The sequence below is a fragment of the Natrix helvetica genome, assembly GCF_964273705.1.
Source record: "Natrix helvetica genome assembly, chromosome: 9".
NCBI lineage: Eukaryota > Metazoa > Chordata > Lepidosauria > Squamata > Natricidae > Natrix > Natrix helvetica.
The window spans coordinates 26,975,116-26,992,120 of NC_138560.1; the positions used below are offsets into that span (position 1 = coordinate 26,975,116).

The 17,005-nt window shown below is 52.5% G+C and overlaps 1 protein-coding gene across 1 annotated transcript; it reads right to left on the reverse strand.

The window, feature by feature from the left end:
• Positions 1-752: 752 nt before the first annotated feature.
• On the reverse strand, positions 753-16,075 carry TRIT1 (tRNA isopentenyltransferase 1). Its single transcript, XM_081962615.1, has 11 exons — positions 15,913-16,075; positions 11,043-11,185; positions 9,748-9,844; positions 8,965-9,107; positions 6,539-6,681; positions 6,186-6,297; positions 5,923-6,035; positions 5,576-5,653; positions 4,068-4,177; positions 2,920-3,037; positions 753-1,118 (listed from the first exon to the last, which is right to left on the reverse strand). The coding sequence occupies exons 1-11, from the start codon at positions 16,048-16,050 to the stop codon at positions 976-978; spliced, it is 1,338 nt and encodes a 445-aa protein (XP_081818741.1). The 5' UTR covers positions 16,051-16,075; the 3' UTR covers positions 753-975.
• Positions 16,076-17,005: the final 930 nt, after the last annotated feature.

The following is a 17,005-nucleotide window of genomic DNA, read 5'->3' on the forward strand; positions in this document are numbered from 1 at the left end:
TTGCAATCCCTACCAAAAGCACCCGGTTTTAGATGCGTACTTACAACTCCCGTCTTGCCTTTTTGAGCACTCTGCAAGCCACCCTGCGCAGGGAATCCCCCCCTGGGGAGTAATGGATGCAACCCACTTTGAAAGCAGCAGCAGACGCTCCTCCTAGGTCGAGGTCCACCCTGCTAAGGAGGCCACCCCACCTGAGCCTCAGGGGCCCCTCAAAGAGCCTCCTCCTCCTCCTTTAGAAGCAGCCCGGCTCGCCTTAGGACCATCACCTCCCAAGCAGCTTCTGAGGGAGCTTCCAGCCCCAGGTGAGCAGGCCCACTTTCACCTGTCCCCAGGTGTTTTTGCCCCCCACCCCAACAGGGACAGAGCTGAAGGACTGGGAGGTGCTGGGCCTAATTTTGGCTCAGGCTACTTAGCAGGATGGGCTGGGCCACTGGGAAAGCACCAGGGGCCACCAGACCTTCTCTGCAGTTCAGCCGAGGATGGATGGAACTAATTGGCATGCCGTCCCTCCACGTAGGCAGATAATGACAGCCCCAAACAGAGAGTGAAGAGCCGAGTCGGGGAAAGGATTCTGCTGATGGTTTTTGTGTAGTTCAAGAACCTTCCAGGCCAGAATTTGGGCTCCGTCCTGCATTTTGAGGGCATTTTAACATGGGCTACATGGACTCTCCAGCTCCCTTTTGCCTGCCTGGAGATGACAGGGGGAGCTTCTCATCCTGGTAATGAAGAAAAAGGCACCAGCACCCACAGTCTCCAAATATAAAAACCTTGCCTTCATTTAGGGAAAAGAGCACAGTAGACTTTAGAGGGGCCCCGCAGACAGTTTGCCACTAGAGGATGAGCGCCTTCCACTTGGCAGACTGGGGTTCAGGGGGAATGGCACAAAAGCTCTTCCTCTCGGTCCGTTGTGCGCAAAGGCAATGGGCTCCGTCTCCCTCCATCCCCCAGTCTCAGATGCAGAAGTGAGCCGAGGCTTCACTGGCCTCCGTCCCTCCGTCCGTCCGTCTTCTCTGCAGGAGATTCTGAGTTGCTGCTGCAGCCCTTTTCAGCCGGGGAGGCCAAGGCTGAGCGCTGGGACTTCTTTAGGAGGGAGAGGTGGGAGCGGGATTTCAGGTGAGCTGCCAACGAGAGAGTCATTCAGAATATCGCTCCAGAAACGACCTTGTTTCTCTAAATAAAACAACTCTTTTAGCGCAGGAGGAAGGGCTTAACTCGGCATAACACAGGTAACACTCAAATTACTACACTTCATTTAGTGACCGTTTTAAGTTAAAAAAAACCAGTTGCAGTTCTTGCTTTGCCTACACCGTGATGGTGAACCTATGGCACACAGGCCACAGGTGGCACGCAAAGCCCTCTCTGTGGGCACGCCAGCCGTCACCCCAGCCCAGCTCCATCACGCATGTGCAGATGCCTCCCGCCGGCCAGCTGGTCTTCGGGTCTCTGCTGCGCATATGTGGAGGAGATTGCTGCATGCAGGGGGGGGGGGGGCACTTGCATTGCATTTTTTGGCATTATGCGGCATCTCTGTGCCGTTTTGGCTTCCAGGTTGGTGCGGGAGGTCTTCCAGGCCCAAAACGGGGAATGGGGTGCCACATGACCCCCCAAAATGCAATGCGAGCACCCCCCCCATGTATGCCCCCCGCTCCCCCCTTCATGCACGTGTGCATCCCCTGCATGCCCCCCGCCCTCCACGCATGTGCGGCAGAGACCCGAAGACCAGCTGGCTGACATGAGGCGTCCGCGCATGTGCAATGGAGCTGGACTGGCGTGATGGCTGCCATGCCTGCAGAGGGGGCTTTGCGCGCCACCTGTGGTGTGCCATAGGTTCGCCATCACGGGTGCAGGTAAAACAAGAACTGTGACTGTTTTTTTTAAATGTTTTAAAATAGTAATTAATAGTAATGTTATAAAAGTTATAACTACAAAGATAAAAAATAAGAACTAAAAAAAATAAAAATAGAAGGCCAAAAAAGTAGAAAGAAAAAATATTATGTAGAGAAAAAGAAAAGAAATATATAAAGAAATGACTCCCCCCCCCCCCGTACCAGTGGTGGGCTCCTACCGGTTCGGACCGCTTTGGCTGAACCGCTAGTGGTTTGGTGGGCTGGGTTGCTGGAACTGGCAGGGACCCAGGCCTGGCACCCCCCCCCCCCCAAACCGGTTCTCCTGGTGGCGGCACCTTGTTTTTTGCTTCTGCGCAGAACCATTTTTATTGCACTGCGCACTGAGCACGCAGCGCACATCAGGAACAGCCATGAGCGAACCGGCAGCAGTGACTGCTGGAACCCACCCCTGCCCTGTCCCCCCAAATATAAACAATATTAGTTAACTTTTCACCTTTTTCAAATATAATAACTAATCTCTTCTTCCCATAACCCATCTCTTGTCTCTAAGAAAATCCTTAAAACTCTGGTCATTTCAGTCCTGATCAGCAAACGTCTATTAAGGCTTACCAAAGATAACAACAGTTCTATGTTAGCCATGATCAAACAAATCAACTTTATATAACTTCTTTTTATTTTTAACAATCTAGATAGATCTTTAGTCCCTTTCTTTCAAGCAGAGGAGTCCCTGTGGACTTTACTCCGCTAGTGGTTGCTGGCTAGAAGGGGCGCTGCTCATCTCCGTTTAAAGGCCACGGAGTCAGCGTTATCCAAAGAGATTCCCACGCTCATGTGGCCAGCATGATGTCGTTCAGCACCGTTACCTTCCCACTGACGTGGTTCCTTTTTATCCACTCGTATTTGCCTGCTTCCAAGCTGCTAGGTTGGCAGGAGCTGGGGCGAGGATGGGCGCTGATCCCATCAGATGGCACTTGGGTCTTGAACTTGGGCTGCTGGCTTTCCAGTCTTCACCGCTAAGTCACATCGTCCCAGTCCCTTCAAGCCATGTCCTAAAACCCCCAGCAAGACTTACCTCTCCATTCTCTGTCCCCGATGATGACTCGGCTGCACAGCTCACACAACCGGCAACTCTGCTTGTCCTTTGCTGGCACCGGCTCCAGCCTGAGGGGCTCCATCGGAGGCTTCTGGCCCTGGGGGTTAAAGCCTCGGCCGGTCACTGGATGCCAGGGAGGATGCTCCCATCGTGCCAGCTTTCTCCGAGATCAGCAATGCCCTAGATGACAGCTCTTTTAACGCTGTCATCCACACTCTCCCCTTCGGGTAGGAGAGCCTGTCTTCTCTTTCAAAGGAGCGTGTCGGAGGCCCCAATCTAGCGACTGGCAAGACTGTTATTAAGATCACCCAAGTGGCAAAGAAAGGCACGGAATGCTCAACCCCCCTCCGAACTCTTCATCAAGCCTGCTGGGGCTAAAAGCTGGGCAGAGGACGAAAGCAGAAGAGTCCAGGGTCCAACAGGATAACAGGGATGGAAGGGACCTTGGAGGTCTTCTATTCCAATCTTCGGCTCACACAGGAAGCCCTGCACCGTTTCAGGTAGCACCAATTGTACACCAATTGTGCATTTGTTTTTTCTTGCCTAAGTGTAAAGCCTTACTTTTCTCTACACTGAATTTCCTTCTCTTAGACAGGGCCCTGTGTTCAAGTCTGTCAAGAGCCTTCTGGATCTTCTGGGGTGTTGACTATACCTGCCAGTTTAGAGTTATCTGCACGTTTGATGAGTTGGATCTCAAGAAGAAATGTTTGAAACCAGTGGAGGCTGTTTTAGGGCAAGGAAACCATTTGTCTGCTGACCCAGAAAGCCTGAAAGGTCCTTCTTCCACTTATCGCCTGGGAAGGAGGGGAGAAATTCTCACTACTCCTGCCCCATCTTTCTCTTTTGCAGGGATAGGGCAAGATCTTGTCTAGGGCAGGTATGGCAAAAACCTCCGCTGGGTCCTTCTGCTGACCCAGAGGTGCCCACTCCCCGTCTCCTAGGGCTCCTCCACTGAATTGGGCTTTCAGGGACACGCCCAGTGGGCACAAGGGTCTCTCTGGTCCAGAACGAGGGTCTCAGGGGACCAGGCTGCAGAGCCAAGAGGGCAACAGCCAGTCACAACAGCAGTCATCAGCAGACTCAAAGTGAGCCAGAGAAAACCTCCTCCAGGGCAATCTGGGGGTTACCTTCAAGAAGCTCCCCACAATCTGAACGGCTGGTTCCAACACACTTTTGTCCCACTGAGAGAGATCGGAGACGTCCAAGGCGTAAACGGGGGGCACGTTTGATCCAGGACCTGGAGGGACCCATAAAAAAAGAGCATCAGGGGCTTTGTGACCGGAGGCTCCTCTCCCAGGAAAAGGAGCAGGGAGGCCAGGAAGGCCTAATGTTTGGGAAGGGGGGGGGGGGCGGGATACACTGGAATGTTCTGCTGTGAATATTAGGGAGAACTTGCAGAAGCTGCCAATTCCTTGGAGGGCACAGCTGCCGCTGGGCAGTCCTCCAACGAACTCCGTCTGCCCCAGAGGAGAATCCCTGCCCTCCTCCTCCCCCATCACCTGGCTTCTCTCTGCTCTTCATGCCGATGGGTCTCTCACTCACTCAGAGGGCAAGTGGGCGTGTTTCTAAGAGGACTGGACCCTCATCCTGGGGCCTCTTTATCCTGGGTATCTCTTTCTATCTTAGTGATGCATCATTTTACTCTTTTAATCTGCTATATCGCTCTGGCTATACTGTTTCTGATGCCCAGTGGGGAGAAAAAGTCCCCCATCATCCATCCCTGGGGCTGTGTGTGTGTGTGTGGGGGGGGGGACTGATCAGAGAAGAGTTCCTAGAAGGGCTACAGTGAACTGTGACATCTCAAGAGGTAACTTCCTGCTTAAAACAAGAGGCCAAGTGGAGAGGAGCCAAACCCCCCCCACAGGCCAAGTGTGCCTCTCCAGAGGAGCCATCGCAGGAGAGGGCGGCCTCCCTCCAGACGGGACCCCGTGTATGCCAGGGCAGGCCGAGTTGAGCAGCAGCAGGACAATAGGCCTCCCAGGGCCAAAATCTGAGCAGGTGATGCCATTGATTGCCCTGACCACAAAGCCCGGCTCCTGCCACACCTGTCGGCTGCCTGGCAGAGAAGCCAGCACGGGCTGCTCAACACCTGGCCAGGAGAAGGCCCTGCCCAGAGTCTCCCTCCTCTCCGTGGCCTTCTCCTGAATCCACCAGCAGCCTTCCCACCACAGCCCCCACCCCCGGCCCGAGGCAAGGTGGGACAGGCCAGTGGTGGTGGTGGGGGCAGCAAAACAGTCTCATGCCCCCTCCCCACCAGCTGGATCACGGAGGACAGCTATGAGTTGGGGCCTCTCCCTCCATCTTGCCCAAGAGGGAAAAAGACAGGAGAGCAGGAGGCCCCCTTCCGGCTACTTCTGGCTTCCCCACCCTTCATGGGTCCCTTCGGGGGCTACAAAAGGGCAGCCCCTCAGGCACAGCTGGTCTCAAAGTGCTCTTCTCCAGAATAAAGCCTCCTCTAGGGGAACACACTCTGCACATGCTTAAAAGAAGCCTTTACAATGGTTGTCCCTTTCCCCTCACACTTGAGCTTTGTCCAGAGGAGGGTGCCCAGCATGCCACAGATGCCAAGAGGAAAAGTGGCGCCGTCTCTCTCCTGGCCAGCCGGGCAAAGGAGGAGCAGGGAGGAAGGACTTACGTCGCAGGAAGCGGCTCTGCACCCACTTGTTCTGCTTCCGGGCGTACCTCTTGGTCACCATCCTGAAGGCCTGAAGGCCTGAAAGAGTTCAGGGTGAGGAACGGCACAGACAGGAGAGGCCAATACAAACCGGTCTCATGGTAGTGGGAGGAATGCACCACAAATTCTTTGTTTATGGCCTCTGGACCACGGCATTTTTGTGTGCCAGAAAATGTGTTCCATCTCCCAGAACATGGAACCAGCCGTTAGACCAAAGCTCACCTAATCCTCTGGCTGGCCAGTCAAGCGAACCCCAGCCTGCTCTCCAGAAGGGCTCCCCCACCCCCCCATCCCAAGCAGATCCTCACCTTGGTCCAGCAACTGGTGCCTGACCTGCTCTGGACTCTTGTCCTCGCAAATCAAGAACTGGTGGAATTCCTTGAAGCCGATAGACTGGAAAATGCCCTGCTGATAATCCTGGCTGGGGAAGGGATGAGAGGCAGTTGGCCAACATTGCCGGCATGTTGGCTGTCGATCACCCAGATGGACTCTGGCCTCCTGAGACAGCTCAGCCCTTCACATCCCCCGGCCCCCTGCCAGCGTCCACCTGCAAACAGGGCAGGGGCCTCACCTGTTCTCAGCCACTTTCTCCTGGTTGTATCGCCTGTGGAAGTTCTGCAGCTCCTCCAGCAGCCCGGCCTCCATCATTTCGTCCACCCGCTGGTCCAGTCGCATCTCCAGAACTGAGGGAAACCCAGCAGACAAACAAGCCCGGCTACAACCCACAAAAGGTCTGGGAGGTGACGGGGCACCAGCTCCAAAGTCCCTTCCCCCCAGGGGATGGCTGCCAACCCACCACATGCCTGGAGGTTAAAACTGGGGCACGTTTCCCAAAGGAGCTGCCAACGCCAGAAAGCACCTCAGCTCCCCTCGGCCTGAGAGAGGAAGGCTGGCCCTGGTGGTCAGGCCCTCCCTGTTCTTTACCTGCCTGTTCTGCATGAAGCCAGAAGATGCAAGAATTGGGGTACTTCAGGGGACCCCCCAGGGGTCCTCCCCCTTTTTCCTCATGCTGCCGTTGCAGGAGCTCACTGTGGGGGATGCCCGTTTGTTCAAACAGCTGCAAGCTCCTACGGGGGGGGGGGGAGAGTTTTAGGGAGGGTTGGCTTGGAGGGGGCTTGGCTGCAGCCCCCGAGCGAAGGATGGCACCGGGCCAGCACACACGAGGACAGAAGCGTCCGAGTAAAGCGTGCTTGCAGAGGCAGCCGGGCCAGAAGGACAGGGAACCCCTCCAAAGCACCTGGGGCAAGCAGGGGAGCAGGAACCCCAGCAAGGAGGGCTTTCACAGAGCCCGGCAGGAGCTCCAAAGAGGCGGCCACCATCCCTGCAACTGGGGGGGGGGGGATGATCAGAGGGGATCAATCCACGTTAGAAATGGGACCCAGGCCGGAGGCTCTCCAGAATGACCTTCACGGCTGTCATGCCACAAAAGCAACGTCCTTTTAGCTGGGCCTGGTCAGGTGTTCAGCTCCCCCCACCCTCTCCAAACCATGCAGCGTTCCCTGGCCCTGTGGGGCATCTAAAGGGAGTTCCTCATTCCAGCCCAGGAACCTGCCTGGAACTGCCTGCTCAGCTAGAGAGGCAGATGGCTCTTTCTCGGGCTGCCCTGGCACAGCTGCCCAGTCTTCTGACCCGGTGCCTCCAGAATCTCAGCAGAAATTAAGGGACCTTACAAGGTGGCATAAAAATTAAACAAATTAAGAGAGCTCTGCCACAAGGCACCTGCAGGATGCCCACAGGAGAGGCCAGAGCAGAGGCTGGCTACAGCGCCAACCTCCCAAGAGGCTTCTTCAGGCTGCTCTGTGCCAGTTCTGACCCCCATCACCCCCAGAGCAAATGCAAACAAAACCCCAGGACTTCTGGGGAAGGCCTGGCCTCGGCCCCACTCTAAGTCAGCAAGGTGGGGGCGCCTCCTCCCTCTCCTGGGGAGGGCAGGGTTGGGAACTTTGAGCAGAAGGGCAAGCCAGGGCCAGCTTCTCCACACGGCTGTAAAGCTGCTTGTCTGGTAGGGCAACTCTAGTTTGCACAACTGGTGCAAATCCCGGAGCAGCCCGGCCTAAGACGGGCCTTTCAGACAGCTGCGCATGACGGAGCTGCTGCCCCCGGGGCAAGGGCTGCTGCTTTTCTGCTGGTCCGAGAGTGGGCTCCCTAGAGATCTCCCGACTGTGGGAACAATGAATCAGTGGGACAGCTGGACCTCGGAGGTTGTGGAGACTTTTAAGAAGAGACTGGAGAGCCATTTGTCTGGAATGGGTCAGGGTCTCCTGCTCGAGCAGGAGGTTGGACTAGAAGACCCCCAAGGTCAGCTCTGACCCCGCTGCTTCATGGCCGCGTGGGAGCTTCCTCAGGGAACATGTCCAAAAATCAAGATGGCGGCTGTGATCACCTAATGCTGGCTCAGGAATTCTGGGAGTTGAAGTCCACAGGCCATAAAGGGGCCACAGTTGCCCATCCCTGACCCAATTGAAACCCTGTCCCATCAGTACACTCTCATCACAGTTGCAATCTGGACTTTCTTGTGGGGGATCCCTTGCAATCACAACTGCTGAGCATTATTGGCCCAGGTGGGAAGCCCCTGGCAGAGTTCAACAACACTTGGGCAGGGGTGTCTGCAGGCTGTGGGCCAGGGGAAAACAAAGCTCCACCCGTTTCTTATGCGGCTGCCACCGTGACTTTGTGGACCCCGTCCTGCAGACCTTCCCTGCGTGGTCAGTGGCTTGGGTGACTTTACAACAGGCACTTTGTTTATTGTGGGGCTCATGCTGGCTGAGGAATTCTGGGAGTTGAAGTCCACAAGGCTTAAGCTGCCAAGGTTTGAAAAACCCTGGTTTATTGGAAGGGGGGGGGGGGCATCTTTTCAGCAGCCAGCACTCATGGGGTGTTTGCCAGTCACGTTGCCCCAGGGGAGGCGCAGGGTTGACTTTCTTCTCTCCTTTTCATTTTTAACAGAAGCTGAAGGGCTTTGCTTGCCTGCAAGAGATAAAAACCACAACTTCCCGTTTTCTCAAGGAAACTGCTTTGCTGTTGCTCGCCATCTGTCACCAAGTATCAGAGGGCAACTGAGGTGGACTTAATAAAGCTGTAAATTAAATAGCTGGCAGGACCACACAGCCAACAGGTGCCCTCCTGGCCCAGAAAGTGTGAAGGAAGAGGCGAGAGTGGGACTATCTCCACCCAGCCCCTGGGCGCAGTGGGCATCTGGGAAACAAAATGCTCCTCCAGAGGAACCTGTAGGTAAAAGCCTCTCATTTTCAGGGGCGTGTTGTATTTGGAGAGCAGGGGCTGTCTCTGTTGCAGCCTCCAGAAGGATGAGTGGGAACCTGCCCCTCTCTGCTTCCAGCTATTTGACTGACCTGATTATTTTGCGCTTATTATGAGGGTGCAACCTGGTTGCCATGTTAGGGTCCACCAGACTCAGCCGACGGTGTAGCTCCTGACTCTCCAGATTCTCCAGCCCAGCTTTCCATTCTTCTGCTGCCACTGCTGGACCCTGGGCCTTCCCCCGAAAAGACAGAGACGATTACACACAAGACGGATTCCCCGAAGTATGACACAACTGCTGAGACCACCTGCGCCTAAGCTCGCAAATCCTCTTTTTCTGATCTTAGCAAGGGTCCAAGAAGGACATTGAGCTCAAAATGGAGTTCTTGCACCCACCCACCAGAGCACTGCTCATCTCTCAGGGGGACATCCTGCTTGCAGGCAGAACACCAGATGTCAGACTCAGGCGGGGAGGAGGAAAAGCTGAGAAAACCATTGCCACCAACAAGTAACACATCAAGCAGCATAAGGAAAATCTCAGACCATTAGGCAGGGTGGGGAGAAATATTATACTATAAACATGGAACATTTTGTAACCAAAGGTTTTGCAGGCATTCAGAAAGGGCAGGATTCTGCAACTGATTGGGGAAGGGAGGGAGAAAGAGAGAGGGGGAGGGAGGGAGGGAGGGAGGGAGGGAGAGGGAGGGAGGAAGACTTGCAGAAATTAGGTATAATTTACAACTCACACAAATCAACCAAGCAACAGGAAGGCAAAGAACCAACACGATCTTCATGAAGCTCCTTCTCCCGCACCTGTCAGTCAAAATCCCTCCTGCCAAAGGATTAATTTCCACTGGTTCCAAAGAGAGGCTTACCTTGGTGTCAAACAAAATCTTCCAGAGCAAAGATTCAATGTAATAATTTGTTCCACCAACCACAATTGGGATCTTCTGGGAGGCAAGAATCTCATCAATGTGAATAGTTGAGGAACATATTAAAAAATTTGAAGCTGAGCTGAGCTTCATTAAAAAAAACACCTTAATAATATACTATATATATATTGAACCTGACAACTTTAAAATAATACATTTTGGAAGTCATCTTTTTCTTCTGTATTTCCCCTTTTTCCCAATTAGCATTAAGTTTATTCTTGAAACGTTGATGCACTGCCAGCATCAGAAACGGTTGGTTCTCCAGGACACAACTTGCATATGTTGTTTGCCTGCATCACAAACACATTTTTTCCTAATTTTCTTTTTTTTATTATTAAAAGAGTTTTGAACAAACAGATTTTCCCCCTTTTCACCCCCCCGCCATACAATGTAAATCTCATACAAATGCTATACCCCCCCACCCACCCCCGCAAAAATTCACATTCAAATATTATACCAAATACTTTGCCCCCTCCCCTCCCCCCATCTTAAAATAGATTACTCGTAACCCCTCTCCTCCCAACAAACACAATATAAATTTCTCTTAGATTAATAACAACACATTGATCCCATTTTCTAAGCTAATTTCACATATATAACTCTTAGTATAAATTTCTCCTAAAATAACATTGTTTCATTAATTCCATCTTCTAATTTATTCATACATATATATTACCCCGCCCTCCACCCTAACCCTCCCCCACCTCCCACACAAGCCCACCCCCCTGACTTCCGCTGTATACCACTCTAACAATTCCAAACATCCCGTATATTATTTACTCTGATCATCTATCAATCTAAGCATTCTTACCTAAAGGCTAGATAATAACTCCTAGTCTGGTATTTGTTCTGTATATAATCAATCCATTTTGCCCATTCCTGTGTGTAATCCTCCTGTTTCTGAGCTTTTAAGAAAGCTGAAATTTTTGCCATTTCAGCAAACCCCGCCACCTTCTGAATCCATTGATCAATTGTCGGTAAAAAATCTTTTTTCCAATGTTGCGCAATCAACAACCTAGCTGCTGTGACCATATGCAAGGCCAATTTTGTTTCCCCTTTGGTGAAATCCTTAGCTATACCCAATAAAAACATTTTTTCCTAATTTTCCATCCGCCCTCCCCTCCCCAACATGCTTTCTCAGATTTGGATATAATGTGGTTTATAGGCCCTTAGTTGTGGTTCTCTCCCACAGCACTGAACGGTCCAGCCATGTCTCAAGAGGGTCTCTGGCAAAGGATATGATGGCGCTGGCCTTCTTCTGGAAGTCCAGCACTGTGTAATTGGTGACCAAGGGATCCACAAAGCTGATCATGTGGTGCTTGCACAGCTTCTGCTCCTGGGCAGAAACTTTGTTGGTGATGATGTCCAGGCCCTGATAGATCTGAGTCGGGGAAAGACAAACAGACGAAGCATTACATTCAGCCAGTGCTAGTCTCCTTGCTGGGGGCCAGCCAGTATCTCAGGTGGCTCCCCACGTCAAGCCACCGGAGGCCTCGGGGCAAGCACAGGGTCAGCCTTAAGGGAGGAGGATGTCACCCCCGCCCTGAGAAAGGACATGCTGGTTCAGGACTGCTTGAGTGGGGCACTGTGCAAAGAATGGCTGCCTGCCTGCATCAACACGCCCTGATGACCGAGTGCACCAATGAAACAGTTCACTCGGCTTCCCAAAGACGTCTCCAGCACCCTCTTCCTCAGCAGCGGGGTGCTTCCCTCCCCGTGGGACAGGGAGGAGCTGCATTCCTTCCCTTGCTGGGAAAAGGGGAGTCTGCGGAGGCTGAAGCTAGAAGCCAGCTCACCCATCCAGTAGTTCAGAGCCACCTCTGGAGACTCGCTGTGCGTTTTGGCACCCCCACCCAGGACCTGCTCCTTTTCTCCAGAGGACGGTTCAGCCTCAGAGGTAGCTACGGAAGACTTGAAAGAACACCAAGACAGGGACACTAAGCATGTATCGATCGCTTGCACTGAGGAGCCACAACTGAATTGCACACATCTGACACCGAGCAGACAGGTTGCGGTCCATCATCTGCTCAACCCATCCTTCTGGGCAGCCGGTCAGGAGACCTCAAGGACCAGGGGAGCCAACTTTCCTTTTAGGATTACTCTATATACTCTTTGTTACATAACGCTGCATCACGGAAGGATCTGAACCTTCAAATATGCAAAGTAATTCTCCCTTATCACCACCTTCCTATCTCCCGTTCAAATCTGGGATTGGGTGCTGAGTGCCAGGAGACGGAGCCAGCACAGGCGGCTCCGGGTTTTGCACGATCCTGTTTCTAATTGGCAGCTTCTATGTTCAGAAATCCCAGCTGGCAGAGCAGCCAGACAGCCTCACCCTGGATGCAGCCTCAGCAGAAGGACGCTCGCAAGCGAGAGTCCCCGTCTTCGGCTGGAGGCGCCAAGGTGCCTCAGCCTCCGCAGCATCTTTCCTGCCCCCAAGGGAGGAGGCAAGGGGGCAAGAGCTGAGGAGGGGAGGGCTGTGATAGAGAAGCACCGCTCCTCCAGCCGGCTCACATATAAGGGTTAAAACGAGAGGAGAAAAAGCAAACAAAACCCCCAGTGGTATCCAAAGGCAGAGTGGGAAAAAGAACAAAGCAAAACAAGACACAATCATACAATCAATCTCCACATGGAGAGCGGTGCCAGCCTTTTCCATGGCCCTCTGCAAGATTCGTGCAGGGCCTGTGCGGCCCCATCCATTTCTAGGAGAAGGCTGCTTCAGAGAGGATGGAAAAGGTCGGTCTCCTTACTATATTCAAGAGCACAGTATCAGAAGTGGAATCCTTCAAGGGTTTGGGATCTAAAATCTCCCAGGACTTGAAATGGACACTTAACATTAGAACCATCATTAACAAAGCACGGCAGAGAACGCTCTCCCTGCATCAACTCAGGTAGCTCAGTCTGCCCCAGGAGCTGTTGACACAGTTCTGCGCAGGAATTATTGAGTCTGTCATCTGTACTTCAATAACTGTCTGCTTTGTTACAGCAACCAAATAGGACGGGTGCAGCTCCAACGGATAGTTAAGACCACAGAAAGAACAACTACAACCAGCCTCCCTTCTGTAGAGGACCTGTACATTTCATGGGGTCAGTAGGAGGGGCTGAGAAAATAATCCCACCCATCCTGGACATCAACGGTTTCGCCTCCCCTTGGGATGGTGCTACAAGGGCACTGTAGGCCAAAGCAACTAGACACAGGGGTAGTTCTTTCCCTCGTGCCATCCGTCTGCTGAACACTTAATTCTCACATGCTGTCTAAGGTATATTATACAAGTTGCATGTCTATAGCATTATTATTATCCTTATCTTCTTAATGACTAAATGAGTAGTCCAGCAAAATGCTGTGGACATAGAATATTTAGACTTCAGCAAGGCATTTGACAAAGTAGACCACAACCTACTTCTTGGTAAGCTAGAATAATGTGGGATAGACACCATCACCACCAGATGGATTTGTAACTGGCTGACAAACCATACTCAACAAGTAGTCCTTACTTGTTCCTACATATCCCTACATTTGCACAGAAGTAAGTAAGCAGTGAGGTACCACAGGGTTTTGATTTAGGCCCAGGACTCTTCAATATCTTCATAAATGACTGAGATGAGGGAACAGAACTTGTCAAATTTGCAGATGACACTAAGCTGGCAGGAATAGTCCACCCCCCACCCCCCAAGACAAGCTCAGGATCCAAAAAGATCTTGATAGACTTGAACAATGGGCCCTATCCAACAAAATGAAATTTAATGTGGAGAAAAGCAAGGTTTTACACTTGGGCAGGAAAAACCAAAGGTACAAATACAGGTTAGGCGAAACCTGGCTCAAAAGCAGTCACTGTGAGAGAGGCCTTGGAGTCCTAGTGGACGATCCCTTAAACAGGAGCCAGCAGTGTGCAGCAGCAGCAGCCAAAACTAATATCATCCTTGGTTGTATAAACAGAGGCACAGAAACAAAATCACATGAAGTATTAGTACCACTTTATAAAGCCTTGGTAAGACCACATCTGGAATACGGCATGCAGGTTTGGTCACCACATTACAAAAAAGATGTTGAGACTTTGGAAAAAGTGTAAAGAAGAGGAGCAACTAAGATGATTAAAGGCCTGGAGGCTAAAACATATGAAGAACGGTTGGAGGATTTGAGAAAAGAAGGACTAGGAGGGACATGATGGCAGTCTTCCAGTGTTTGAGAGGCTGCCACAAAGAAGAATGGCTCAATTTATTTTCCAAAGCACTGAAAGACAGGACAAGAAGCAATGGGTGGAAACTAATCAAGGAGAGAAGCAACCTGGAATTAAGGAGAAACTTCCTAACTGTGAGGACAATTAACCAGTGGAACAGAAGTCGCCTTCAGACATTATGGGTGCTTCAACACTGAAAGTTTTTAAGGAGAAACTGGACAGTCACTTGCCTGAAATGGCATAGTATCTCCTGCTTGAGCAGAGGGCTGGAGTAGATGATCTCCAAGGTCCCTTCCAACTCTGATTCTTTTTGTCTTCTTTTTCTTTACCATCCTCTCTTATAGGTGGTATTGCTATTAATATTATTATTAACTATATTGCTTTGCATGTACACTGAGAGCTTCTGCACTGGAGACAAATTCCATACATATCTAAACACACTTGGCTAAATATTCCATTTTATCGCACAAGATGTCTTTGCTTGCCTCACGGAACCTGGAGCAAACCAACTTGGCCAGGACTTGCTGGTCAGGCAGAATCCGCAATGGTAAAGCAACTCTGTAGGTCTGCAGGCCCAACCTCACCCTTCTGCTCAAGGACATCTCTCAATAAAAGTGGAATGCATGAAGGGTTACGAGAACAGATTAAAAGGCCATACATCACTAGCCATTAAAACTCTGGTGACATAGGGGCATCTTGGCTGCTCTACTGAAGGAAGAGAGAATTGGGACCAAAGGAAGCCTGGAGGCTGCAGCTCACGGCCTGCGAAAAGCACAGGTGATGACCATCTCAAGGACCGTCTGAGGAACAACCTGAGGGACAGGATGGGACGCTGTGGGGCATACTCCCAGTCAAGGGATACCCCAGATCATCCATGAAGGCTAGCAGAGTCTCAGCTCCACGCATGCCTGTCAGCTCAACCAAACTGATCAGGGTTTCTCAACCTTGGAAAGTTGAAGATGAGTGGACTTCGGCTCCAAGAATTCTTAAGCCAGTGGGAGTTGAAGTCCGCCCATCTTCAAACTGCCAAGACTGAGAAACACCCATCTAGATGTCACTTCTATTGGTGTGAGAAAGATGCCCAATCTAAGCAACAGATGCCTCTCTAGGCCCCTCACTCCTAATCTGAGCAGATGCAGCATCCAGGCACCAAGCAAAACGTGTGTTAGCAGAGGCAAAATTGGTGGCCAAAGTGCCATCCTGCTGGGGTGGAAGAGGTGACCCCTCCCCAACAAGGGTGGCTCACCTGGGGCTGGGGGAGGTGGGACTTCCAGTTCAACAGGTTTGCAGGGCTGCAGTGGGGAAACCCCAGGAGGTTTCTCAGCCCCCTCCCCCCTCCCCCCTCCCGGAGAGAAAGCCCAGCGGCTGCAGTGGGCGACCCTCCTCTCCAGGCAAGGAAGAAGAAAGGCTCCTTTGGATGTCCTTTGGGGTTTCCATACAAGTGCAGTGCAGACCCGGGGACGCTTCCCAGGCTACGACATAGGTTCGCAAGAAGCCCCTTTACCCCCCGGGGTTGACCGAGGACAGCCTCCCCTCCCCCCTGCAGCTCTACAAAGCGACTGATTGATCGACAGATGTCACTTTAGGCCAGATCTCCCTTTGAAAAAGACCATTTTCACACCTAAAGGAAACAACCTGCCAGGTAAAGCCATAGAAGGCAGAGCCGGGCGGGCCGGAAGTTCCCCGGGCCGAGGCCGTAGCGCCTCCCCAGAGCTCCGGCCGGCCGAGGAGCGGGCGTGGAGAGGCCAGCCCGGGAAGCTCCGGGGCGGAAGGCCCGGCCGAGGGCCCCGCGCCACCAGCAGCCGAGCCCGCTTCGCGCAGCGCCGCCCCCGGTTGGCTCTCTGCCGCCCCTCGGCAGCCAGGGCGCTGCGGGGAGTGGAGCCGCCGCGCCTCCGGCCCGGGCCCGGCTTTCCCCGCGGGCCCCGCGCACCTGCATGGAGTCGGCGCTGACGATCTCGCCGCCCAAGCGCAGCCCCAGCTGCAGCGCCAGCCGCGACTTGCCGGTGCCCGTCGCGCCCAGCACCACCACCAGCGGCAGCCGCCCCGCCGCCGCCGCCGAGCGTGCCATGGCCGGCCGCAGGACGGGAGGGAGGGAGGAGGGAGGGAGGCGGGGCCGCCGCGGGTGCGCGCGCTGGAATGGGGAGGGGGGGCGGGGAACCGCGTGCCGAAATGCCCTTCCCACCCCGCCCCCTCCCGCCTCGGGCCGGTCCGCAGCGGTTCTGAAGCTTTGGGGGGTTTGGGCCAAGTTTGCACAACCGGGGTCACAAGGTCTGCGCTCTGGGGCATTTGGTTTATAAACCATGATTCCTAGCTTAGCTGTTGGGTAAGCCCTTTTCAGGAACTCTTGGCTTGGCAAGAAAGTCAGGCCAAGACTTGGATTCCAGCATCTCTCCGGCTTTTGTCTCTCTGATCTTAGACTTTTTTTTTCACTGTCTCAAACTTGGGTTTCCACTCTCACTTTGCACTAATAGTTTCCTGGGGTGACACCTTTGACATCCCCTGCAGTTGCTTGAGGTTTCTGAGATTCCCCCTGCAATTCAATATTGTGGATAGAATTGAAGGGAAGAGAATTCTGCTCAAGCCAGGCCTGCAGAGGTTGTAGCCAAAATCAATAAAGTTGGCATTTGCATCTGGAGAAAAAAAACACATTGTGGCTAGAATCAAGATCAGGTGAAGTTTACAAGGCCTTGGTAAAGCCACACTTGGAATATTGTATCCAGTTTTGGTCACCATATTATAAAAAGATGTTGAAACTCTAGAAAAAGTGCAGAGAAGAGCAACAAGAATGATCAGGGGACTGGTGGCTAAAACATGAAGAATGGTTACAGGAATTGGGTATGTCTAGTCTACTGAAAAGAAGGACATGGGGGGGACATGATAGCACTGTTCTCATGTTTGAGGAGTTCCTACAAAGACGAGAGGGGGTCAACCTAGTTTCCAAAGCATCTGAACTCAAGACAAGCAATAGATGGAAACTAATCAAGGAGAGGACCAACCTAGAATTAAGGAAAATTTCCCTGACG